At 46.1% G+C, this 27,789-nt stretch overlaps 1 protein-coding gene across 1 annotated transcript; it reads right to left on the bottom strand.

The window, feature by feature from the left end:
• Positions 1-895: 895 nt before the first annotated feature.
• Positions 896-27,789, bottom strand: TNN (tenascin N). The gene is made up of 16 exons (XM_054384527.1): positions 27,378-27,789; positions 25,618-25,995; positions 21,057-21,320; positions 20,011-20,196; positions 19,431-19,520; positions 16,501-16,764; positions 13,112-13,375; positions 11,688-11,951; positions 10,443-10,706; positions 6,783-6,913; positions 6,154-6,286; positions 5,147-5,298; positions 4,379-4,475; positions 3,537-3,704; positions 2,768-2,931; positions 896-1,042 (listed from the first exon to the last, which is right to left on the bottom strand). The coding sequence occupies exons 1-16, from the start codon at positions 27,787-27,789 to the stop codon at positions 896-898; spliced, it is 3,378 nt and encodes a 1,125-aa protein (XP_054240502.1).

Raw genomic sequence — 27,789 nt, 5'->3', positions numbered from 1 at the left:
TGCTGGTTTTGGAGGCCATTGAGAAGTGGTGTCATTTCAGCAGTGTTAGCTATCATAGTATTAATGGAGAAGCACAAGGCAGCAGATGGGAAAGTGCCATAAGAGTTTGGTTCATGGTCTGTAAGCAGCCTCTTAGCCAGGCAGCACACAGAGGCAGATTTGGGATGGTGAGCAGAGCTTGGAGGAGTATAGTCCTTACAGTGACCCTCTTCTGGGCTTCACCCCAGAGTGTGAACATTAACCTACTGCATGTCTCCTCTGCTTTTCTTTGGGCAGAGAGATAAGAAGAGACAAGCAAAATAGAGAGCAGGATTTTAACATGGTGAGATGTAATGCTAGAGGTTGAGGAACACAGGCTGCAGACCTCACCTGGGTTAGCAAGCCTTCCCAAAACCCCACTCTCTGACTGCAGCAAGGAAATGTGCTCCAAATGATGAAAGGAAAGGAAAGAAGACCACAGACCAAGTCAGGGAGAAGGAATAGACTCAGGAAAGCTCTCTCTGATGTAAATGAAGAGGGATGTTGTTTTTCATTGGCTTCATATTTGAAGTCTGAAGTGGATGGCAGCGGAGAAGGACAGAACTAAGAGCAGACAGCAGCTTTCAGAAAGAGAAGCATGTGTTCAAGCTTATATATTGGAACAAGCAGGTCCTTGTAATGTTTAGCCAACCAAGGGAGCTTCAAGTGGGATGCTGCCCACAAGGCCACTCCCAGTCTCTGATTGATCACCCATCAGGAGCCCCAAAGGCTGGAAGCAGGCTGGGCTGCAGATCTAGAGGTCTCTGAGTGCACATTTATCAGCAATTGTCTCCAACATATTGCAGAAAGCCATCTGAATCTTTGCTAAGAAATACCAAATCATTATCTTTGGGTACTGTCCTGCACAGACTTTGATTTAAGCCCCGATTTTCATCCTCTTCCCTGACAGAGTCCTCTTCTTCCTCCCCAGGACTGGCTCATTTCTGGAAGACTGAGGACGGATCTTCATCTCAGTAAAAGGGATGGAGAATTCATGGCCTTTCCATGGCTCCCAGTTCACACCCTGGGGAAAGACCAAGGAATTTCTTTTACTACAGCACCCAGACCAGGTGTTTGGAGTCTACCACTGCCCCATTCTAATACCATCTAACCCTCTGATATACAGGGATACAGTTGTTCACCACACTTTGGCTGTAATTATCAGTCTCCAGACACACCTAATATAAATCAAATCTCTATTCAGGTTGGAACACAACAGGATTGAGCCATCTTCAAGCCCAAAATAAGCCTGTAGAATCAGAATCATAGAAGCATCCAGGCCAAAAAGGACCTCTGAGATCATCAAGTCCAGCCACTTCGCCCACTCCACCCAGTCCGTCACTATGCCGTGTCCCCAGGCACTAGATCCACATGGCTTGTAAACACGTCCAGGGATGGTGATTCAACCACCTCCCTAGGCAACCTGTTCCAATGCCTGACAACCCTTTGAGTGATTTTTTTTTCCCTAATATCCAGTCTAAACCTCCCCTGGCACAGCTTGAGGCCATCCCCTCTCATTCTATCCTTAGTTACTTGTGAGAAGAGACCACTGCCTACCTCTCTACAACCTCCTGTCAAGCAGTTCTAGAGAGCAATGAGGTCTCCCCTCAGCCTCCTTTTTTGTAGGCTAAACAGCCCCAGTTCCCCCAACTGCTCCTCATAAGACTTGTTCTCCAGGCCCCTCACCAGCTTAGCAGCCCTTCTCTGTACCTGCTCCAGTACCTTGATGTCCTTCCTGCACTGTGGTGCCCAAAACTGAACACAGCACTCGAGGTGCAGCCTCACCAATGCTGAGTACAGAGGGACAGTCACCTCCCTGGTCCTGCTGGCCACACTATTTCTAATACAGGCCAGGATGCCGCTGGTCTTCTTGACCACCTGGGCACACTGTTGGCTCACATTCATCTGCTTGTCAGTCAGTACACCCAGGTCCTTTTCTGCCACACAGCTCTCCAGGCATTCTTCCCCAAACTCATAGTGTTTCATGGGGTTGTTGTGGCCCAGGTGCAGCACCTGGCACTTGGCCTTGTTGAAGTTCATACAGCTGACCTCAGCTCATTGGTCCCTATTCAGGTCCCTCTGTAGAGCCTTTCTACCCTCCAGCAGCTCAACATTCCCACCTAATTTTGTGTTGTCTGCAAACTTACTGAGAGCATCCTCGATCCCCTCATCCAAGTCATTGATAAAGAAATTGAACAGGACTGGTCCCAGTACTGAGCCTTGGGGAACACCACTTGTGACTGGCCTCCAGGTGGATTTAACTCCATTGACTACTACTACTCTCTGGGCCCAGCCAGCCAGCCAGAGCTTTACCCAGCAATGCCTGTGCCCATCTAGGCCATGAGCAGCCAGTTTTGTTATGAGAATGCCATGAGAAACTATGTCAAATAAGATGCATGCCAAGGCATGCCCTGAAAGCAAAGGTATAGGCTACATGAGACAGTGAGCCAGCATCCTAGTATGGCTCCTAGGGACTGTTCTTTCGTGTGCTCCTCTCGGAATTCAAAACAGCTTCACCTCAATTATCTCTTTTCACAAGAATCAGACAGGCCTTGAGCTCAAGTTCTTTGGATCCAGGGAGGACAGAGTAAAAGCCATAGATTTTCATATGGATCATTTTTCTTTCAAATGAAATGAGTTAGGATAGCCTGGGCAATCCTTTCCTGCTCCAAGAAGAGACGTGTTCTCCCGACATGTTCTCTGAAGGCTAGAGAGAAGAACTAATAACCAACAGAGTTCTGCCACTCACCTCACTGTGCTTGCTCTCCCCATATTTCCCATTGAGGTTGGCCAAGTGGCAGTTCTTGTACCACCATGCACCATGATGGGTCAAAGCACAGTTGCTGAGAGCCACATCATTGTCTCTGTCCCAGGTAGTGAACTTCCAGCCATTGTGGTAGGTCATTGCATCCCCTAAGGGAAGGGATGGAAGACATGAATAAAAGACTACAGCTGCACAGACTGAGGGCTTCATACCCCCTTCAAGCAGAACACAGCAGGCCTGTCTGAGGAAAAGCAAGAGCCCAGGATAAGACTGAACAATAGCTTCTCAAGGGCTGGATTCCTCCCCAGCTGAAGATCTAAACCTTATAGCAAGAAAGCATTAAAAGACAGCTGGAAGACTTTGGACACAATGGCAAGGGTGAGGATTTACCAAGTGGCAGAAGCTCGCACCAGGATAGCTGCTACTGTTGAGCAAACTCCCATCCTGAGCAAAAGCCACTTTCTTTACACTTCTCAGGTGGGGAACCTCAGAATTCGCTCCCCCATCAGCACAGGTTACCTCATGGAAATGCTTCCTGGTCTACCTTTTCACTGGGGTACAGAGCCCTCTCTTTCCCATGAAACACTCTGTCTTCAGCAGGAGCACACGCTCCTCAGCCTTCCCAGGAAGTACAGACTTCTCGATTTAACCTGACCTAATAAACTCCCAGGCTACTGGCAAAGCAAATACACAGGTCCCAGTCTTTCTTTCCCTGTGCTAAGCAAAGACAGCACAAGTACAAGGCACTCCTCACCAGCATTGCCTCTGTAGTTTCCCACTGACAGCTTGTATCTGTCCCTGCTGGAGGCAATCTGGAAGAAGTCATAGACAGCATGGACGGATTCATTGGCTGCCTGCAAATCCACCCGGAGCTCATAGCGGAGGGGGCTGCTGCTTGTGAGGTTGTGCAACTTGTCAAGACCTAGAAAAAAAAAAAAAATTACTCTTAAGAAGGGAAAAGCCTGATCACTTCTGCAGTCCTAGACTCCTCTCATCCTGTGGCCATTTTGGTAAAATCAGCTATTTCCTGCCTCACTCCTTCTCTGCTTGATGCTCTCATGGCATTTTGCCAAGTTTCTGCTGTCTTATCTTATTTTCTGGCCAGAGACCACAACAACATCAGAAAAAACAAACAGCCTAAACCAGCACAAGACTGGCTCTAGTGCAATGTTGTTTTTCCCAGAACATTTAAAGATTCTTGCTCCAAAGACCTTGACTGACCTACTTAGTCCTGGATTCTCTGATTGACAGAGTTCACTAACGCAGCAAGACAGACAAAACAGACTGAGTTCTGTCTAGTATCCTGGTCTTAGCATATTCCTAAATGTGATTTCTTTATTCCCCCCCCCCCACATTACAGGAACACATGAGCCTGAAATAAACCTTCCCAGAGTCTGTTTTGCTCTGCAACTGCTCCAAAGCCCAAAGATGTCAATGGCCTTCAGAGATCCCTCAGTACTTCACTGGCACTTCTGTGGAAGACACAAAAGCTGATAGTTTAAGACTGCAGGCTGGAGTGGTTGAGTATTTCAGAATTTAGGTGGTCCCACAAAAGCTCATCTTCAGTTCCTCACTGGTCACACCCATGTACTGTACCAAGCCAGAATTCCCCAGTGGGATCTCCAAAGCCTTCCACATAATTTTTCCAGCGCTTGTAGAAATCCACCTGGCCAGTGCTCCTCCTCTGAAACACCTGCAAAGCAAGGACAGGTTGAGGAGATACAAGGAGGATGGGGCTGAGAAATGCTCATCCTGGTTCAAATGCAAACGGAAAAGGTGGACAACTCTAGCTGATGGTAACACTGCCCCTAAGCAGGGCACAGACAGGAATCCATTTCTATTTTCTGACTGCACACAAGCATTGGGGCAAGTATTAGTTGTGTACTTTTTACAGTTTACTTTCCACACATGCCCTGACCACTCTTTCAATGAAGAAATTTTTTCTAATATCCAACCTAAAACTCCCCCTTGGCGCAATTTCAGGCCTTTTCTTCTCATCCTATCACTTTACACTAGGGAGAAGAGACCGACCCCCACCTCACTCCAGCCTCCTTTCAGGGAGTTGTAGAGAGTGATGAGGCCTCCCCTCAGCCTCCTTTTTTGTAGGCTAAACAACCCCAGTTCCCTCAGCTGCTCCTCACCAGACCTGTTCTCCAGACCCTTCACCAGCTTCATTGCCCTTCTCTGGACATGCTCCAGCACCTCAATGTCCTTCTTGCAGGGCTCAAAACTGAACCTAGTATTTGAGGTGCAGCCTCACCAGTAGAGAAAAGGAGCCTCAGCTAACACCAGCACCAGGTCCACTCGATTATGTTCATTAAAACAAACAAACAAAAACCCAAAGAGGAGCAAAGAATCACTCACTATCCAGCCACCTCCATCCGTGGTCATGTCACAGTACACCTGCAGTGGCCTGCTGCCATCCCCATTCAGGTAAATGGTGTAGACACCGCTGGTGACATTCCCGTTCTGCTGCATCTGGCTGCAGTCCGCAGGGTACGGGAAGAGGAGGCCAACTGTGAGAACAAAAGGGCAAAGCTACACATCAGCAAAGCAGGCCATGGGGCTGGAGAAGGCATTTCATGCCCTCAGGAATTGCCTAAAGACAACAGTACTGTCTGTAAAGGAAGTAAAGAAAGCAGCAGCTCCCACTGTGCACTCCCAGAACACCCAGCTGCATCAGCAAGTTGCTGCTGGCGATCTTCCCCACTGACAGGGAGATGGCACATGGATGGGATCCCCACAGGCTGCAGTCTTGAGTCACAGTGAGAGCAAGAAAAGGACTCCTCCTTTATAAAGGTGGGAGTGCCAGCAAAAAGGCACTTTAATGTCTCTGCCTTTCACAATTTGCCCACAGTTGGCAAGCCCTGTGGGCACTGCCACAGTACAAGAGGCTCCCACAGCAAGCTGGGGTGAGATTTTGTTTCATTTCTTGCCATTTAGGTGTCCATTTCCCAAGCTCTAGAAACAACCTGGGCAGCTACCCAGCACCACCAGAATATTTAAACAGCTGTGCCCTACCATGGCTAGGATGGTGCAGAAAGATCTCTAGCATATCATCATCTCTCCTGCCGACTGGCAGCTCATCAGTATAGCCACACTTCATCCCACACTTGGCCAGCAAGGTTTGCCAGCAGCACTGGCCAGCAAACAATCTCCACTCACACCATGCCATTGTGTTTCCAAGCCTCCACATGGTGAGGGTTGAGAAAGGACACTCAGTCAGGAGACATCATTGATTTGCTAGAGGGTTGGCTTACAATCACAGTGCCCCAGCACGTCTGTAGAATGAGAATTCTATCTCTGACCTCTACCACTAAGCACAAGAGCTGCAGAGCACAGGCAATAAAACACCAAAGGCAAACTCCTACCTGTTGAGAAGGTACTGTCTGTCTTTCTGCTCTGGTGTTCTCCCTGATAAGCCATCACAAAGACAGTATACTCCATTCCTTGTTCCAGTCCTTCCAGCACAAACTGTTGCTCGCCAGGACCCAGCTGTATTTCCTGCCAAGTAAAACAGACCAAAGGTTGGCCCAACTCTGAACAGCATTTAGCTTTTCTGTACCACAGTGCCTCATACTCCATATGGATTTATGGGGTTTTCTTGTTGAGTTCAGACAGGCACAGTCACTCTACATCCTTGGAGCTCATCTCCTCAGAAGGAAGATCTGGGGCAAGGTCTCAGACAGTGAAGTCATCCTATCCCTGGTGAGCTCTGCCCTTCCAAGTAGTAAGTTAGAAAAGTGATGAAGCAAACGTTTTCTGCACTTGGAGATCCGTTGGGAAGAGGTATTCCACTGTGAAAGTCCCTCCACAGCTTGTACTCATGACAGTAACACATCTCGTTCCTTAAGCTCTCCCTCCTTAGGCTGTGGATAGTACAGAATGCCCCTCACCATTATTTTTCTATGGTCCATATACCCACAAGACCCAATTGGTAGAGCCCATAATCCTAGGGGTGATTTCAGGGGGATCTGCAGGTCTGAGGAATTGGCTGTACCTTGCTTGTGCCATCCTGACCCTGGTAGGTCAGAGCATAGCCATCAATCTGTGCTGCAGGAGGAGTCCAGGTAACCATGCCAGTGGAAGGAGTCACATCCGTTACACGCAGGTTCTTGGGAGGATCGATCTCTATTGAAAAAGAAAATTCAAGTCCTGTTGCATAAAATAAAAGGCAGCAACTGCAGCACATGGCTTGGGATGAGTTTTCAATGCCTGATCCTGTTAACTGGGAAGTAGAGAAGTCACCCACTGACATTCAGAGCTAGCAAACAGCAGAAGACTAGACCAAACAAGGCAAGGTCATCTACAGATTTGGTTTGGGATGTTTTGTGAGCCCTGCAACTGGCTCCACTGCACAGGTCTCAGGAGCTCCTGACACATCTCCCTGAGAAGTCTCCATCAGGCTCATCTCTGAGGAGCATTCACAGATTCATGCTTCAGCCTTCTTTAGTAAATGCAGAGATATGAAGAAACCCAGTTTAGGCTGCTCTGTGTATGGGACACTGGCCCCTTCACTGACATCAAAGGCTTAGCCAGACTTCTCCTGTTCAGTCAGACTGATCAAGTTCAACATGAGAAGAGGAAAATAATTATTTTTAAGCAATGCCAGTTCATGGCAGTTGTCAAAAAGCATCTTATGAGATCCCCACAACAGCGCCACAGTGCTTCCCTGACGACAAAAGCAATTTCTAAAGCTTGGTTTGAAGTAACAACAATGGAAGTGGCCTCTCCCTAATTTTCACCCTGTGCTTGCTGCTATATTCTATATTCTTTAGGAACATCTCAAGGAAAACAATTTAAGGAGTAAGATTTGTCCAGCTTTCAGTTTTCAGAGAGAAGGTACCTGGTGGGCAGTGTTGACCTTCAAGGAAGACTGCTCTAGCTCTGAAGTATGCCTGAGTTTATTGCAAACTGAGTAATTCATTTCAATTCCCCGCTGTTCCACAAACCTCCCTACAGGACTGGGAAGTAGTCAGTGTCCATTGGGTCAGTCCCCATCCATATAACCAGGCAACAACACTTCTCAGACCTTGAAGAGTGCTATAAGGGTAAGCTTAGCAACACTTAATATGCATCAGTGAAATATAACAATTGGGAAAAGGCCATGGAGAAGAACTAGGCCAAGAAGAAATCAAACACCACTTTGCTGAGACCCCACCTGCACTGCTGGGGGTCTCTGGAGTCCTCAGTACAGCAGAGATATGAACCTTTTGGAGTGGGGCGGGAGGAGGCCACAGCAATGATGGGAGGGCTGGAAGCCCTCTGCTGTGAGGGCAGGCTGAGAGAGATGGGGTTGTTCAGCCTGGAGAAAAGAAGGCTCCAGGGACCTCTGGTGACCTTTCATTGCTTGAAGGGGCAGATAAAAAAGGTGGGGACAGACTTTTTAACACTGCCTGTTGTGACAGGACAAGAGGTGCTGTCACAAGATGCTTTGAAACTGAAAGAGGGAAATTTAGACTAGAGAGAAGGAAGAAACTGTTTACACTGAGGGTCGTGAAACACTGGCCCAGGTTTGCCCAAAGAGGTGGTTGATACTCCATCCCTGGAAAACATTCCAGGTCGGGTTGTTTGGGGCTCCAAGCCACCTGAAGATGTCACTGCTCACTGCAAGGACGTTGAACTAGACGGCCTTTAAAGGTCCCTGCCAGCCCAAAACATTCTGCAATTCTATGAACAAAACACCAAACAAATTACAAGGAGAAGAGAGACAGCAACACCACAGTTCACATAGGATATTGTTTAAAACACTGTTTGTTCATCCTGAGACCACCTTTCACCAAGCTCATGAATTAAACATCAAGTCATTATCTTATTAATTCATGCTTCACTTGAGGGACTTCTCTAAAAAACTGCTTTAAGTGAAAGGATGCAGAAACCTGCCCTGGGAGACCTTATTGCTGTCTACAACTACCTGAGGGGTGGCTGTAGCCAGGTGGGGGTTGGTCTCTTCTCCCAAGCAACCAGCAACAGAACAAGAGGACAGAGTCTCATGCTGCACAGCGGGAAGTTTAGGCTTGATCTTAGAAAGTTCTTCACAGAAAGAGACATTGCCCATTGGGATGGGCTGCCCAGAGAAGTGTTTAAGAAAAGACTGGATGAGGCACTTAGTGCCATGATCTAGTTGATTAGTTAGGGCTGGGTGATTGGTTGGCCTTCATGACCTTGGAGGTCTCTTCCAACCTGGTTGATTCTGATTGGAGCTGCCCATCACATGTATACCTCCCGCTGGACAGGAGAGGGAGCTAAAAGGTACCAAATCTTTCCTGAGACACAAGGGACGGGAAGGGCAGTCTTAAGAGTCTGCAGTTTCACAACACTACAGCACAACAGCTCCCTGCCACAGCCAGTTTTCCTCACCTTGAGTAAAAAAAGTGTATTTTTCCTTAGAAGCTGTATTATTTTAGTAGAGGCGTCATTGCTTTTGAAACCATAACACACAGAAAGATTGCATGGGAGTGTTTTGTGCAGATATTCCAAAAATACTCCTACTAATGCTAAATGCAGTCCCTGCTCCCAGCAGTTTCCCCTCATGTGAAATTTCCAGGTGTCTCCATCTGTCATCCATTCCAGTTCAAAAAACTCCAACATTTCAGTTTGCTGAAACTCTTCTTGCGTTTCTTGTTCCAGATAGGTTCAGTCCTTTGCCTTCCACTTGTCCCCATCAGCTGCCCTCTGTCTCTGTAAGCACTGGAAAACTGCTCAGCATCTTGCCCTAAATCCAAACTTGAGCTGCTCATCTCACGAGCTTGATTCAGAAGCTAAGAAAAAGTACATTAGCAGGGCCAATGGATACAGAGCAACTCTGAAATGTTCCCACTACACCACAATTTTCACAGCTGACTGAACAGGACAGATTTCAACCTATTTGGCAGTCTCCTAGGATCAGTTTAAGGTCACAAGTCAAAGGCAGGCCATTATTTTTAACTCTTCAATCCTAAAATGGTTTAACTTTGGTTGCTAAACCTTTGTTATTGTTAGGCTTGATAGCAACACTTGAAGCACCAGATGCTTTTGATTAAGGACTAGTGAAATAGCACCATCAGCTGTCATCACTTCTGTGTTACAATCATCTACAGAATCATAGAATAGTTTAGGTTGGAAGAGACCTTTAAAGGTCATCTAGTCCAACCTCTGCAGTCAGCAGGGACATCTGCAACTAGAACAGGTTGCCCAGAGCTCCAAACAACCTGACCTGGTATGGTTGTGGGGATGGGACACCTACCACCTCCCTGGGTAACCCAGGCCGGTGTCTCCCCAACCTCAGCATAAAACATTTTTGCCTTTTATCTAGCCTAAATCTCCCTCTTTTAGTTTAAACCCATCACCCCTTGTCCTGTCACAACAGATCCTGCTAAAAAGTCTGTCCCCAGTTTTCTTATGGGCCCCCTTTAACTCCTGAAAGTCTACTTACAGTAGTTAAACTGTAAGTTTACAGTAAGTTAAACTTACTTAACTACTAACAGTCTACATTATGGTGTCTATATTATGGTCTACATAGTAGTCTATATTATTGTCATCCACACTCACATACTTACCTCTAGCACGGGTTTACCACTGTACATCTTCATTACCCAGTAATGCAAAGAGAACTCAAAATACAAAATAGCAAAAGAGTAAGGTCATTCTACCCTGTTTCCTCTCCCTTCATTCCAGTTACCTGTCAGCATGTTAGTGCTTGCCCTCTTGCTCTGCTTGCTTCCCAGCTCTGCCCAGAGATGGATGATGAACTTCATGCCTGGTTTCAGCCCTGTCAGGGTAAGAACATTCCTGTCCTTCCCCACTTCTACTTCCTTGGTGTCTCCATCAGCAGAAGCATAGCTCATCATATACTTGTTTATGGGAGCTTGAACACTACCCCAGGAGATGGTGGCTGAGTCCTCTGTCACTTGGTCAGCTATCAGATTCTTTGGGCTGTCCATTTCTAAGAAATCAAGGGCAAAGTAGAAAGTGAGTAACTGAAAGACACATATATTACCCTTCCAGCTTTTGCTTTCTCAAACACCATGATCCTATCCCTCAGGAAGTGAAGGATCACTTGGGCTAACTCATCTGGAGCTTTATATGACCTCAGAGGCTAGCCACCACATGCTATTGACAATGCCAAACTAGGGTAAAACAAGGCAAGGCACCAATCCATCTTCAGACAGAGGCCTCAGGAGTAAAGTATTAAGTAAAGATACAAGGAAAAGCGATTGTGCAGAAGCAGGTCCAACTGAAAGGTGAGGCCTTGTCAGACCCAAATTCTTACAAACCTTAAGAGAGGCCCATTAGACCAGTTATTTGGGAACATGCATGGCCCTGGAGTCCTAGCTGACATGGATATAGTGAGGCAAAGAAAAATACGTGAGAGACTGAGACAGCACCAACATCCTACTCCCCTAATCAGCCTCTCCCACAAACATCTCTCATGGAGCTGTGAGGTGCTAACAAGTTTTAACACTTCCGTCCTCATTCATAAATTAGGGAAGTGGCCAAGGGAGACTACAATCATAGCTAATACAGCATGTGAAACTACATTTCTCCTTCCACAGCTGCAAAATCACACTTCAAGATTTCCACAGATCACCCTGTGTCTGTCCCTATCCTCTTGCTCGAGTTCTTTCCCTGCCTGATACAGATGATGCACATCACATCTGGCTTCAAATTAGAACAGCAAGACCTGTCCCCTGCTCCATTTCTCCCTCATTTCCAGGAGATGCTAGCAATGTTCTCTGTCAGTCAGTCTTCAGCCTAGCCAACACCTTCTTGAAAGTGCCTGTAGCATGGATGTCCTCACATCATAGGTGACTACAAACCAGTGTCTAGCATACGACCTCAAACATACCAGAAGAAAACAAGACATAAATTGAGGTCACTTCCACAACACAGCATCATGTAGAAGCACAAAAATTCTCTGGAATACCTGTCACTGCCTTGGTGCTGATCCTCTTGCTCTTCTGGGTTCCTTTCTCTGCCCAGAGGAAGATGATATATTCAATGCCAGGTTTCAGTCCTGTCAATGTCATGGTAGTCTCATTTTTTCCCACTTTTATTTCTTCTGTGTCACCATCAACAGAGGTGTAGTTCACCATGTACCTATCTATGAGAGCCTGGACCCTGTCCCAGGAGATGGTGGCTGTGTCCTCAGTCACTTGGTCAGTCACCAGGTGACTTGGGCTATCGATTTCTGCAGAGACAGAAGTGAAGAAGATGGGCTGTCATAATCAGGCTGTACTGTGACACAGTGATGCTCCTTCCCTTCAAGGGCCTTGCTAGTTTCTTTTCTTTTCAAGCCTTGTTTCTCACTGACTGGCCCCGTAAAGCTCGGAGGTGTCACAGTCTGAGGTGGTTTGACTAAAGTTTGTCCTTGATCCTTATAGAAGCTTTTCTAGGGAATAGCTCAGCCAGTCCTGAACTGGAGAGAAGAGAGCCCTTGCAAAGCAAGATGTTGCTATTTGGTTTTCTCATGATCACAAGCTTCTGAAGCTCACACCCAGGGCATCTGGCCAGTCCTCTGTAAAGAGACCAGGATGACCCAGGGAAGCATTTACTCATCTTCCTTCAGCAAGTCCCTGACCTACACCACGGGTCTTGTAAACACTTGCAACCTCTTGCAATCTGTTCAGACATTCAGCTCTACAATGTCATTTTAAACCGCACATCTTCTTAACCTGGACTGCTGCAAAGGGGTCCAAAATTGTCCTGGTAAGAACAATTGAAGAACAAGGACTAATCATCCTACTGAAAGAACAGGAATTGTGCATGCTGATAATCTGCCTGCACTTCGATTTCCCCATCTGCAAATAGGAGCTGAGCATTTCCCTACTACATGATAAAAGAAACAAATGAAGCAATTAAAATAAAGCAAGGCTATACAAATACGTAAGAGACACTGCTGCAAAGGGCTTTAGGAGTTTTAGGCTGGATGTTAGGAAATATTTCTTCACTGAAAGGGTTATCAAACCTTAGAATAGTCTGCTAAGGGCAGTGGTGGAGAGATTTAAATGGTGTGTGGACACGGTGCTTAGGAACACAGTTTAGTAGTGACCTTGCAGTTCTGGGTTGTACTGGATGATCTTGAAGGCCTCTTCCAACCAAAGATATTCTGTGATAGGCTCCATTTTCCCTTATCCTTATTTGCATTAACACTACAGCCAATCTGTAGTACATACAGGTAATCAGAATCTCTCTGGGGTGATGTTGAGTAGGTTTCACAGCAAGATACTCTAACCTGGAGACTTGATCTGTTAAGCCTGAATCTCCCTCTGCTGTGAAACTGTCTTGGGGTGGATTTATTCAGTGTTAAGGCAAAGCAACTCACACTCTTAAAATCTATTGCCCACTTACCTGTCACAGCCTCAGTGCTGGCCCTCTTGCTCTGTTGTTCTCCCTTTTCTGCCCAGATGTAAATTACATACTCCATGCCTGGCTTCAGTCCTGCCAAGGTAGTGACATTCTTGTCTTTCTCCACTTCTCTCTCCTCTGTGTCCCCATTAGATGAGGTGTAGCTCACTCTGTATCTGTCTATTGAAGCCCGGACTTTGCTCCAGGAAACGGTAATTGCATCTTCTGTCACTTGGCCAGTGGCCAGCTCAGTTGGGCTGTCGATTTCTGTCAGCAAAGGTCACAATTATGAGAAGATTCAGGATAGTTCTCTGGTCTGAAGACACAAACCACACAGGTTTTATAAGCAGAGCTAGTGTACTTTATTAGATATCAAATATATTTGGAAAAACAGATGAGCTTTGGGAAATTATTCTATTTCTAAGGACCTAAAAAGGGCTTGTGTATCCAAAAGCTTGTTTGTTTTTTCTCCAAACGGGTAAATCTAATACAAATTTTGTTTCTAGCTACAAAACATATTTTGATCATGCAGTATAAATAACTGACCCTGAAGCCAGTGCCGTCAGATACCATCATCTGTGGCCCCAGACAATTTTGCACTGCTGGATACAGAATCGTCCAGGTTGGAAAAGACCTCCAAAATCACAAAGTCCAACCTATCACCCAACACTACCTAATCAACTAAACCATGCCTCATCCAGTCTTATTTTAAACATTTCCAGGGACAGCGACTCTACCACCTCCCTGGGCAGCCCATTCCAATGGCCACTCACTCTTTCTGTGAAGAACTTCTTCCTAACATCCAGCCTAAACCTCCCCTGGCACAGCTTGAGACTGTGTCCTCTCGTACAGTGCAAGGAAGATAAACCAAGCGTGCTGACAGCCTTCGAGTCCCACCGCTCACTGGGTGAGCTGGGCTGCAGACTGCTGCAAGAATAGCAAGGAGTGAAAAATGTTCCAATAAGGCTACGCTTCCTCCCCTCAAGGGCCCTACCAATTTCCTCCCACTTCTCAAATTTCATTTCTTTCCAAGGGTGGGCCTGAACTACAAAGCTGGGAAGCGCTCACTTCTGAGGTATTTCATCTGGGATCTCTCTCTCCTCCTTACAGATGCAACAGCAGGCTTCTGTAGGGGAGCAACAAAAGCACAGCCAACAACCCTCCATGGTCAGAGAAGAAAGTCCATGAAGAATAGGGTGTTACTGTCTTTTGCTTTCTGAAGATCATAGCCTCTTGCCTGGGTTGCTCTGAGAATTAACCCAACCCCCAAATCCCTTACTCAGAATCCCTGTTTGAAATGCAGCTCTCCTGGAACAAGATAATTTTGTAATCAAGCAAAACTTGCTCATCTCTCTGCCCAGAGGCTGGTGCCATACTTTTGCTTGGCTTCAGTCCTATCACAGCAGCGATGCTCTTGTCTTTTCCCACCTCCACACCTTTTGTGTCCCCATCAATTGTGTGGTATCTCACCAAATACCTGTCTATCAGAGGCCAGACCCTATCCCAGGAGATGGTGACTGTCTTCTATCATGGCCATTACATGGACACTAGACAGGCAATTTTTTAAGAGAAGGCTTGAAGAACCAAACAGCATCACTTAATGAAGACTATGCTCACATTCTCCACTAGAAAAAAAAAAAGCCACTTTCAATCTCCTCCCATTACTGCAATTGCTCCCCTTCCCTTTTCACAGGTGGAAACATGACCTAGATTTCACAATGCTTAAGTCACTGTCACAGGCTGCAGGAATATGGTCCTTCATGGACAGCCCGACAGCCTATGACCTTTCACAGCATCACAAAACCGCAGGGATTGGAAGGGACTTATGAAAATCATCTAGTCCAACATCCCTGTTAGAGCAGGGCCACCTATAGTAAAATCACTCAGGATCATGTCCAGCCAGCTTTTGAATGACTCCGGGGACTGAGACTCCACAAGTCTGTGGGCAGCTTGGTCCAGTGCTCCTATGTTCTCAAATTCCCAGCCAGAGGAGATTAGTAAGGATCAGTCAAATGCTTAATTAGGAAGCTTGGCCAGTCACCTACATTCAAGTTGGTCCACTGTCTCCAGCCAGCCCATGCTGGAGAATAGGGTCTGGAAAACATGTCTTATGAGGAGCAAGGAACTGGAGTTGTTTAATCTGGTGAAAAGGAGGATGAGGGAAGACTTTGCGCTCTACAACTACCTGAAAGAAGGCTGGAGCCAGGTCGGGGTCAGTCCCTTCTCCCAAGGAATAAGTGATAGGATAGACAATGGTTGGACTCTATGATCTTAAAAGGTCTTTTCCAACCAAAGCAATTCTGTTTTTTCACTCAGAGGTGACTGGCTGCTAGGGAGTTAAGGAGTTAAATGCACTGCATATGCATAGAGGTACAGCCCACACCCAGCTGCAGTGCAATGATGACTAAAGAACAAGCTTCCTTTTCATATTACACAAGAAAACCATTCACTTGATTTTTCTTCCCCCAGGTGAGCATCTTCCACTGCTCTAGCTGAGCTGTGATTATTCAAAGGCTGTTTCCCAGCATGCTCCAGTCTAGGGTGACATAAACCAGCCTCACCATCTTTCATTAAAATGAAAAGGAATGTAATTTCATCTCCCAAAAGAGGGGAGATTAGCACATACAGATGGAAAATCACAACTTTTACCATAGCTAATATATGGTAAACCAGAATGCAGCTTAAGCTGGCGTGGGGGAAATTACAGTGTGGCTGTCAGGTGGTGGTGGGTTTGTGCCCTTGAGTTCAGAGGCTGCAGCAGAATAAGCCAGAATTAAGAAATGCTGTTCCACTGATGTGGGAGGCATCTGCAGGTCCTTTGTTGTTAAGGGTACTAAGATGTATTTAGCACTTCAGTGAAGGATTAAAAAAAAAAAAAACAAAAAAAAAAACCAAACCACCAACCAAACAACAAACAAACAAAAGAGCAATGAGCCCTCACAGCCAAGGGGGGCAATGGCATCCAGGGCTGCACTAAGAAGAATGTGGCCAGCAGATCGAGGGAGGTGCTCCACCCTCACTAGATCTCCAGAGGTCCCTTCTGACCCCCACTAGTCTGTGATTCTGTGAACAGTCACCTCACAGAATGTTTGGGGTGGTTTACAGCATTTTAAAGTCAAGGCAGGAATTACATATTCTAGTTACAAGCCTTTAGGTATAGCTGTGCTTCACTGTCCTCCATCCTGGTGCCTTGCACAGGGTTCACCCATGACAGAACTCACAACAAAGTCTTCAATCAGAGTTGGAGACCTATTCAGCCACACTACAATCACACGATTTTTTTGCCTCCCTAAAAACCTGTGCAAAGCAGGAGAAGCTTTACTAAAACAAGTAAAACTGATGGAGTTGGAAATTCAGGCATGACTCCTGCAGCTGCTGCTGCCACAACTTACCTGTCACACCTCTGGTGCTTGCTGCCTTGCTCTTCTGGGACCCCTTCTCTGCCCAGATATGGATGACATATTCCATGCCTGGCTTCAGATCCCGCAAGGTGACGCTGTCATCTTCATTCCCCACCTCTACTTCCTTGGTGTCCCCATCAGCTGAGGTGTATCTCACCATGTACCTCTCTATAGGAGCCTCAGCTTTATTCCATGAAACAGTGGCTGTATCTTCTGTCACTTGGTTGGCTGTCACATTGGTTGGGCTATCAACTCCTGAAAGGATGTTTCAAAGTGCAGGATTAAGAAACTGTTTGAATTATACCACCATCCTGTCACAACACATGCACATTTCCTTCATTTTTGCCTGCAGCTTTGGCCACCTAAACCAGAAGTCACCTAGGCTCTTCCCTACAGCCCCTCGAGTAAGAAAGGCACCCATGAGAAAACAGCTTGCTCAGCATGGGGAGAAGGCAGAACTGTTCACAGAATCACAGAATGGTTTGGGTGTGAAAGGATCTGAAAGATCACCTAGTTCCAACCCCCTTGCCATGCCACTAGACCAGGCTGCTCATCCAACCTCAGCTTGAAAACCTCCAGGGAAGAGGCATCCACAACCTCCCTGGGCAACCTGTTCCAGTGTTTTGCCATGCTCACTGTAAAGAATTTCTTCCTAATAATCAATCTAAATCTCCTCTCTTCCAGCTTACAGTCATTAACCCTTGTCCTATCACTACAAGCCCTGGTAAAAAACCCTTCCCCAGCTTTTTTGTAGGCCTCTTCAATGAAAATCTCCATTTTTATTCTGCAGAAAGAGCTTGCAGACTACCTGCCTCACCTTCCATGGGTACCAGCTTGAGCATTACCTTCTCACTTGCCCTCCTCACAGCATCAAGTAGAGGCCTCATCCTTCCACTTGTCTCCAGCGTTAGCCATTTGTTGCTCCTCTTTCTGCCCACCCTGCAAACCTGTCTGTCTGACTCCCCCAAGGCTTCTGCTATTTTGGGTGATGAATCAGAGTTTAGTGGTAGCTCTTGCAGTAGCTGGCATTTGTCTCAGTCATAGCTCCTAAATTCCAGGGGTTACATAAGAACCTGAGCAGGATTACTCACTGGATTTACTTTTTCTCTTCCCCCTCCTTTTTAAGAAGCTTTGCAGCCCCCATGTCTGTGAAGAACAGCTCAAAAACACAAGCCAAGGCTGTTTCAAATAATCACAGGGAAGAAGCACAGCCTTACAATGGCAGTATGGAGGTTGTAGGTCTTGTTAAGGTCTTGTTATTTAAAGTCCATTTTCTTTTAATAATTTACATGACAACTTGAAGAATGTCAGACCTGATCTGGGATTTTTCAGTCTTCAGATGCTGCACGCCTACCCTTTTGTAAGGGAGCTGAATTTCAGAGTTGCCAGAATTTTACAGATCGAATGAGAGTTCAAAATTTTCAAGCTCTCTTTTGCCATATATAATAGCTTTAAAATAGCCTGCCTTCATTTTTTTAAGGGTTTGAGGCATCAGTAAATCAACAGTTTCCACTGCTTTAACATTCAGGCCTGGAATGGCTAGGCTCCCTGTAACAGAAAAAGTGACAGTTAAGTAACAGTAGAACCTGTGAGGCCTTCTGAGCTGAATCATTGAATTGTTTTAGTTGGAAAAGACCTTTAAGATCATCCAGTCCAACCATTACCTAACTCTGCCAAGGCTGGTGCTAAACCATGTCCCTCAGCACCACATCTCTGCCTCTTCTAAACACCTCTAGAGATGGGGATTCAACCACCTTCTTGGGGAGCCTGTTCCAGTGGCTGAGAACCCTTTCAGTGAAAAAGTTTCTTCTAATGTCCAACCTAAACCTTCCATGGTGCAACTTGAGGCCATTTTCTCTTGTCCTATTACTTGTTACTAGGGAGAAGAGACTGACCCCAGCCTGGCTCCAATATCCCTTCAGGGAGGTGTAGAGAGTGAGAAGATCTCCCCTCAGCCTCATGTTCTCCAGGCTGAACAACTCCAGTACTCTCAGCTGCTCCTCAGAAGATCTGTTCTCCAAAGTCTCCAGCCCCCATTCTGCTCAAACTGAGCACCCAGGGGGAGCAGAAGTCAGCTTAAAGACGTGTCTGTGTTCTCCTCATGCTGGAGATGACTACGTCTGACTCTGGCTCTGTGACAAGATGAAGTAGTCCAAAGCTTCAAGCTCTAAGAACCAGGAAGAAGCTAAAGCTTGTTAAGCCACTTTGCACTTAAGAGGTAAAGACTCAAGCTACTACAGGAATGCCAGGGCTCTACCACTGTGCAGCCCACTGGATGAGCCCAACTTCACCTCCATGGGGCAGCTGGAGAGTGGGCTGGGGCTAATAGCCCCTAGTGGAAATGCAGGCCTGGCAGTGGTGTGCTAATCTGCTCCTCTGTCCAACTGCTCTGTTCAATCTCTGAGTAGAAAAAACAATGCTGGAGCCAAGCAATACAGGAAGGAAGAAGAATTTGTCCTCTTCCTTATTGCTCCTGGCCTCAGAGACCAGATAAAGCAGCAGCAGTTAATAGCTGTGAGGCAGTCAGCAGCAGCAGCTGCCCAAAGGGTCCACAAGCAAGGGCCGTGTGTTGCTTAAGTGAGGTCATCTTGTCAGTGATCTTGTTAGGGAAGTCATGAACCAGAAAACATGGTGTTACTGCAGGACCTAGCTCTGTGCTTGTTCAAGGCTTGTAATTATGTACAGAAGCCAGCTTACTACACTTACCCTCTGTCTGGCTAGAGCCATCAGTAAAGTTAAGATTAAATGAAGTTACTGTAGGTTTAAAAATTAAGACAAGAGACTGAGCTACAGGCAGTGTTAGTGGTTAATAGACAATGTAGCCAAGTTTAAACAAGATACAATCAAACCTGGCTGCAGGTCATACAGGAATAAGCAGCCAACTTGCACCTCTTGCTATTGTAAAAGAAACTTCCACCTACCAGTCCTAGCACTCACTGAGGATGGTTCCCCCTCCACATTGTCCTTCACAGGTATGACAGTGACCTTGTACTCTGTGCCAGGTTTCAGACCTACAAAGAGCAAAAGGGAGCATTACCAGCAGTTAGGGAAGAGAGTAATTCTTCAAGAAAGCTGTTTTGTTTAGTCTGTGCAGTTATAGGTTTGTAGCAGAGAGAGACTCAAAGCCTGGATTTCTATCTAACTTAATTTTGCCTTGCGAGCACTTTTGGTCTGGGCTTGCCCTTAGGACATTGATTTTCACATCGTGAGCGTTACCAGCTCTGAAACAGAAGAATATACTTTATTCCTAACAAGGATGGAATGAAAGCCGAATAAATATGCCTTGACACTTGCTGTCCATGGGGCATGGAAGCCTTCTCCCTGCAGAGACACCCCTTATTATGGGATATAGGAATTCCAATAGATATCATGGCATGCAGGAGATGAAAGAAAACTGGCAATCCACACAAGAGAAGAGTTGTCTTACAACTGTGGTCTGATCATCAGTCAGTCCTGCCACTTCTTGTCCCTGCCCCCTTTAGAATACCCACAAAGTCTCACCAGTCATGATGTGTCTGCTCTTAGGTTCATTGCTTTTAGGCACCATGACCTGCTTCTCATCCATTGCCACCAAGGATCTGAACTTCAACTTGTAGTAATCCACATCTGTTGGTGGGTTCTCCCACTCCACTTCCAGCGAGTGCTCCATCTCCTCCGTTACCCAGACGGTGCTGAGTACAGACAAGACTGGGAAGGACAGCAGAGGGCCATGAGAAAGCAGCAGCAGCATGAAAAGGTAAATAGAAGGAAGGCATTTCCTAAACAATCCTCATCCTTGCCCAGTCACCTGGCTTTGAGACCAGAGACCTTTTCCTCAGCCAAACTGAAGAGTACAGTACAATCATTATTTCAACAGGCTTTGCTTTACCCATGATAACACTCCAACTCAACAGTTTTCTGGCTGTCAGTTCCCACCTGTTGTGCTAGGAGCAAGAAAAATGTCAGAATAACCCAACTTTTCACTGTTTTCACCAAGTGCAGGCAGACAGCATAATATCAGCTGCTAACAAAACGGCATTTCAGTTCTTGACAGAATGCTTCAAATACACAGCCTTTCTACTCTCAACCTCCTAATCTCAGCAGCATTAGGCTCATCCAGTCTTGGGAAGAGAATATGAGGAAAACTCAGCGTTGCAGAGATGTTTGGAAAATTAGGAACTAGGAATGACATCCTGCCTACTTTGAAGTCCCTTCTGTGCATTCTTAATAACATGCTGGCTTTATCTTGCATGCTTCCATTCCTGCTTTTCACAGCAGGCAATACTATGGATTCCTTGGAATTCAGGGGTGTCAGTGCAAGTAGGATTTGGACAACATAAAGGATTTGGACAACAAAGAGGAAATTTGCAATGCATTCAGTCCTAGAGATACATACCTGGGAACAGATTCTACAGAAAAGAACAGCCAAGGCTGGAAAAAGGAAATGTTCTGCAGAGCTCATGCAGGATGTTACAAACCTGCAAAGCCAAATAATTTGCTCCACTTATTTGAATCTAATGTTAGAGATCTACAGTTTCTGACTGCAGGAAAATACTGCCTGCTCCTACCTGTACTTGCTTCTAGATACTGGGGCTCACTGGTAATCCCCTTTTTCACATGATGAAGCGTGATGTTGTATGTGGTACCCGAGTGGAGACCTCCAATCTCATAGCTGGGCTGCTCTTTGGGCACGTAGACTTGTTTCACCAATGTCTCATAGCCTACTGGATAATAGGTAATGAGGTAATTATCCACATCAATCATTAGGTCCCAGCTGACAGCCAGAGAACTCTCTGTGGAGTTCAGCAGCTGCAGGTTCTGAGGAGCAAGCACTAAAAGAGACAAATAAAACATTGCAGTGAGGATGATGTCTTGTTAGATGGCCAGGAAATGTTTTCAAACCTATTTTGAATACAGAAAGAATGCAGAACTTGAACTCCCATCCTGTAGTCATCATGGATTTGTCCATTTCCTTCTGCTTGACAGCATATCATTAAATACAAACAAATACTGCAGTCAGTAACAAATACAATCATTTCCTGGATGACACTTTTCCACTTCTCAAACCACACTGGCATGAGGAAAACCACTCATAAAGCTGTCCCTTCTTGTGTCACACAGAGTTACTTCTAAACATCAGCTGGTGGCCATAACTGGGGAGCAAAGGTTCTCCATGGCAGAGGGAGAAAAGTGAGCTCTGATACTGATGGAAACTTACACTTGGTGCCTGGAGGAGGAAAATCTGCTGCATATAATAAATTTCAGGACGCCAACAGTGCCTTAAGCATTTTGCCACAAAACAGCTCATCAGTGTCTGGAAGCGGCCCTTGAAAGCAGTCAATGTAGAACATCCATCAGAAAGCTTATTTGATTTTAATTACAAGTAAGCACATCATAAACTGATCAAACCACCTACCAGCTGTATTTCATTAGCAAGGCACTAATCAACAGCAAAAAACAGTGAGCAAGTGAAAAGGCACGTGCAAAAGGCACATGTCAGCAATGTTAGGTCAGGTAACATCAGCAGAGTCTTCTCACTTGAAAGGGAGCATTCATTCCCCAGTGTAATTCACAGCTCTCACCAAATTCCACCCTCAATAGGAGCATGCAGTTGCTTTTGATGAAAACGTTGTACAAAATGTGAGAATACCCATCCTGCTTCTCCTAGCAATACAGAAGCTGGATTTGAATAATCCATCTGGGCAGGAAAATAATAAAGAATCATAGTACATATGGTGGGGTTTAACTCTTGTCCAAGCATAGCTGAGAAGAGGATTGTACCTGCCTCTCTGAAGAGATGTGGCATAAGAAACCTGTTTTGGACCTCGTCTGGGTCAGTTGGTATCTCCAAGAAGGGCATTTTTTGCTGGATCTATGTGGCAAAACCCATGGGATGAGATATCACCAGGCCAAGTGCTAGGCCCTGCACTAGGGTCACAACAATTCCCTGCAATGCTCCAGGCTTGTGGAAGAGTGGCTGGAAAACTGTCTGTCAGAAAAGGATCTATGGGTGGTGGTTGAGAGCTGGCTGAATATGAGCCAGCATGTGCCCAGGTGGGTAAGAAGGCCACCAGCATCCTGACCTGTATCAGTGTCATGGGTTGAGTTGAATCTGCTGATGTGTATTCAATAACATGCTGCCATCATGCCAGCTTCAAAATTAAAGTGCTGGCAGAAGGAAAATATCATGGGGCTTGAAGCTGAGATTTTAACATGAGAGGCCTCCTATTCCAGTTGCTGCTTCCAATTCCTGATTTTGGGGTGTTGGTCTTGTCCACTGATCCCGGCTTCTGAATGCTTGAGTGGGGGGAATCGCTGCTGCTCTTGCTCAGGTAACTGTGTGGCGTGGGATTTCATTCAACTTTATCTCAACTCAGAGGTTTTTTTGTGTTACTTTCCCTCCCCTCTGTCTGTGGGGTTGGGGGGACTTGTGCGAGCAGGTTGTGGCAACACAGGACAATCAGAAATAGTGTGGCCAGCAGGACCACAAAAGTGATTGTCCCCCTGTACGCAGCAGTAGCGAGGCCACACCTCAGTTCAATTCTGGAGAGCTCAGTACAAGGAGGATGCTGAGGTGCCGGTGTGTGTCCAGAAAAGGGCAATGAAACTGGTGAAGGGTCTGGAGAGGGACAGCAGAAGGAACTGGGACTGTTTATCCTGGGGAAAAGGAGGCTGAAGGGAGACCCTCTGGCTCTCTACAACTCCCTGAAAGGAGGCTGGAACCAGTTGGGGGTCAGTCTCTTCTCCCAAGTAGCAACTGACAGGAAGAGAAGAAATGGCCTCAAGTTGCACCAGGGGAGGTTTAGATTGGATAGCAGGGAAACTTTCTTCACCAAAAGGGTTGCCAAGGCCTGAAACAGGTTGCCCAGGAATGGGGTGGAAGACCCCATCCTTGGAGGAATTTAAAAGCTGTATAGATGTGGTGTTGACGTGGTTTAGCACCAGATTTGGTAGCATTGAGTTAACGGTTGCCCTTGGTGATATTCAAGTTTTCCAACCTAAATTATTTTATGATTCTTAGACTTCAATGAGAGTTTCTTGGCAGTGACTCTCTAGCCCAGAGGAATGCATTTTTGTAACACCATTTTCCGCTCTGCCTTGGCATGCACTAGAGCCATCGTCTCCAGCCAACACAACAAGCCTGAGCATTTCAGGACTTGACAAAAACTGGCACTGCCTGGACTTGGTAACCCTTGCAAACCTCCTCCTCTTGCTCTCCAACAGCAGAGGACCTGCAAGCCTGAAGTGAAAGGGTTCATCCCAGGCACAGCACTAATCACTGATGTGAATTAGGGAAGATGGGTGGTTGCGGGTTGTGCCAGAGTCCATCTCATCAATCTCTCTCCATCAGGGAGCTTCTCCTCCAGAGACAGGCTGAGATCCTAATGGCTGAAGCAAGCAGGAAATGAGCAGCACATTTATAGTCTCATTGCTGGGCTGAGAGCTCACATGGGGGCTGGTTGGGAGCCCTGGCTCTCCTAGGAACAGCAAAGAGTCCTTCTATTTTCTTTTCCAATTTCCTGATTACAGCATCAACATTAAGACTTCCTGGTTAAGCTAATGTGCCGAGATACCAAAAAGCTGGGTTTGAGGATACTCTTGTTTTATACTGCTGGTTTGTTCATCTTCAGACATCCAACAGTGCCAGTAAACAAAGTCCAGAAAGAGCACAGGCCAATACCTGCTGTTCAGTGTGACCTCATTCTTTGTTTCTCCTTCAGAAGGAAGTTCAAGACATTAATTATCACGTTGAATGCTTGATAGTGCCTTCTAGGTGTTCAGACATTCCAGTTACCATGGCAATAGAGAACAGGATATGTCATTTAAGGATCTGAGACACAGAAAACAAGAATAATAATGATAACAAAAATAAAAGCAGTGCTCAGTGTAACTCTGCCAGGATGCAGAAATCTAATCCAAACTGGAAAAGGCAAAATTTGACATCTGTGAGAGAGGAGTGCTTGGCTGCAGATACTGAGATGGGAATCACTTGCCTTTGGACTTACAAAGGCTTTTAAGGAGCGGAGGTGGAGTGCTCAGAAACAGTAGCAAAATGTGTTGTGCTATATGCATTACCTCTGCAATACTTGCTTAGTGAGAAAACAAAGGCCTCCCAAACAGCTGCCAGCTTGTGTAAGGAAGAGAATCCAAGGCTGCATAGCTGGGCAGCTGTTCTCCAGGAGACACTCTTCTTGCCAGCTCTCGAAAGGTGCTGCCTCCTGAGCTGCAAATTCCACTCTACTGACAGGAGAGAAGAGTGCTGGAGCCATAGAGAAACATTTGGGTAGTGTGGAAGGGGTAGAAGTAAAGTTTCGATGCGGAGCTCTTCTTTAGATGAAAAATTAGAGACAAATGAAGTCTGAGAGCAGGGATGATGCAGAGCAGAAAAGCCCTGTGAGTAAGGTCGCTGCAAACCCTTACTGAGTAATACCTGGTGCTCAGTGTGTGACTGTCACCTACTTCTTCACAAGAAACTGTGAAAAGATTAGACCAAGAAGTGCTGTGCTGAGAAGGAAAGGTGACTTCAGGATAACCTCAGGTTGATACTCCAGGCTATAGAGACATTACAACTCTTCCAGAATTGAGCAGAAGCTGCTGGATATACACACCTCAAGGTCATATCAGTCAGGTCTTCTTAGGCAAATCTGGCCTGAAACAAAGCAGGATAGGGAGGATTTTCCAAAGACCTCACTTCAAAGGGAGGTAGGATTTAAAGGATTTATATGTCCTATGTTTCACTGATTGTATCAACCCAGCTACTTCACTGGCAAGCAGAGCACACTGCAGCAAACATCACTGTACCTTCCGTTATTTCATTTTTATGTCAAGAAACAAGACTCTAGCTCCTTCTAATCACAGCCTCCATACCCATATTGCTCTCTCTATCTGTTACACACACGCTTGTGCTAGTGTTACCTTTAACTGCATTTCCACCCTTTCCCAATTCAGAAATGTTTTCCAGGCAATTCTTGAAGACAAGGACCAGCCAGTAATCCCCAGCCCAGCAGGAACTCTGATCTGAGGAACATGGTGATCCCAGGCTTGGCTTAACTACAAGATTAATTAAACATGTATGGGAGGTAGAGAGGCAAACTCAAAGAAGAGAGAAGTAACTCAGGTGCATCTTACCCTGGGAGCAGTCAAGGCCAAAAAAGCCATCGTGGCAGTAGCACTCTCCCGTGTCACAGAAGCCATTGCCACTGCAGTCCTGGGGACATCGTTTCTCGCTGCAGTCCTCTCCAATGAACTCCTCATAGCACTGGCAGACCCCTCGGGCTGTGTCGCAGACCCCATTGCTGCTGCAGTTCTCAGGGCAGAGCTGCTGGCTGCAGTCCTCCCCGAAGAAAGGCTCATCACAGACACACTTCCCACCATCACAGTGCCCATGGGCACTGCAGTGGCTGGGGCAGGTGGGGTGGGAGCAGTCGCTGCCCTCCCAGCCCTCAGCACACTCACAGCTGCAGGTCTGATGAAGGAAGGTCCCATGGCCACTGCAGGGTGAGACGCCTGGCCACAGCGGCACCGGGATACATAACAGCGAGGGTGTGACACACAGATGAGAGGAAGATTTCAAAAGAGAAAGAAAAAAATGAGGATAATAGCAATGGACAGGGTAGTGTAAAAGTGTGCTCGAGGTCACTAAAGGGAAAACATAAATATCACTGGAAAATAGGGGCTGAAAAGGACCTGAAAAGATCAATTTATTCATCAGCCTCAGATTCAAAGAGGGACTAGCTCCATGCTTGCATTTCCTGACACATTTGTCCACAGTCAGCAGGAATGCAGCTGCCATGACCACCCCAGAGAGGCAATTAGAAAGCTTTTCACAGCCTCTAACCTGAACCTTCCTGGCTGTAATTTAAGCTATTTCTCACCACAGTTATTATAAAGATGAAGAGTACATTATTTTCATCTGCTATAAATCTGTATGTTTTCCTGCAAGCACAGACTTAGCACTTCTCCCTGTCTCCATTCCCTAAACAACATCAGTTTGATTAATCTTTAATTTAGAGGTCATACAGTATAAAACTGTGAGTACAGGCAGAGCCAGTGGCCACCACATAACATCATTATCAAACTCTGCTGCTCTTTTAGTTATCAGAGAGGAATAAAAAGACAAATGCTCAGCAACTGTAAAATTCTGGAGGAAAAAAAAATAGAATCATTAAGGTTGGAAAACACCTCTAAGATCAAGTCCAACCTTCTACCCAACACCTCCATGAGCACTAGACCATGTCTTAAAGTGCCACATCTACTCATTTTTTTAAGACCTCCAGTGATGGTGACTCCCTGGGCAGCCTGTTCCAATGTCTCAACACTCTTTCAGGAAAGAAATTCTTCCTAATAATCAACTTAAACCTCCTCTGGTGCAATTTGAGGCCATTGCCTCTTATCCTGTCATTAGTCACTTGGGAGAAGAGGCCAACATCAGCCTCACTCCAACCTCCTCTCAGGCAGCTGTAGAGAGCAATAAGTCTCCTCCCAGCCTCCTCTTCTTCAGGCTAAACAATCCCAGTTCCCTCAACCTCTCAAAATGAGAAAAGGAAAACATTTCTTATAGCTGTCTTTTCTTGTCTTCCACCCTCCTGTCCTCCAGAAATTCCTCCATTGAATCTTCCCACCTATGTGAAACTCAGGAATTGGTTCCCTTCCAGTTCTGGGAGGTGCCTGGGGAGATTTTCCCTGAGCTGGTTCCAGAAATGGCCCATTTGGGGACCTTCAGATTTGCTTTCACATCACAGAAACCAGAGTACCATCCCACCTCCAGGGCTCAAGCATTTTGCTTGTGGAGAACCTCCATAATCTTGGCAAATGGATTGCAGTCCCAAAATCTCTGCAGTAAACGGGCTGTACCTGTGTTGTAAGAACAGATACTTGTCGTTACTTACCATGACTTCCTCCACAGCACCTCTGAGGTCTACAAACTTCTCTCAGCTCTGCCATCTCTTTCTCAAGCTTCTCCATCCTTTCAAGCAGATCCTTAATGTGGCTTAAAGTTTCACAGTCTCCTTTGGGTGCATTCACACGGATATTGTGCCTAAAGATTATGTTCTGCTCTTCATATTCCTTGACCTCCCCAGGATTTAGCTGCACACCATTGTTGTCTTCATGCTGTAATGGATCTACTCCCACCTTAATCTGGGAGGATGCAGGCAGGTCAATCTTGTAGGAGTGACTGAAGGATATTCTTTGACCATCACTTGTGCAGTTGTGAGATGAAGGATGCAGAACAGCAGATGTCTGAAGAGCACAGCACAGCAATACCCCCATTGGGAAGGCAAACCAACTCTGGAAATCCAT

Source organism: Indicator indicator, chromosome 10 (assembly GCF_027791375.1).
Source record: "Indicator indicator isolate 239-I01 chromosome 10, UM_Iind_1.1, whole genome shotgun sequence".
NCBI classification, from domain to species: Eukaryota; Metazoa; Chordata; class Aves; order Piciformes; family Indicatoridae; genus Indicator; species Indicator indicator.
Note: the sequence above shows the minus strand (reverse complement) of the source record. Positions and strands in the feature narration are given on the sequence as shown.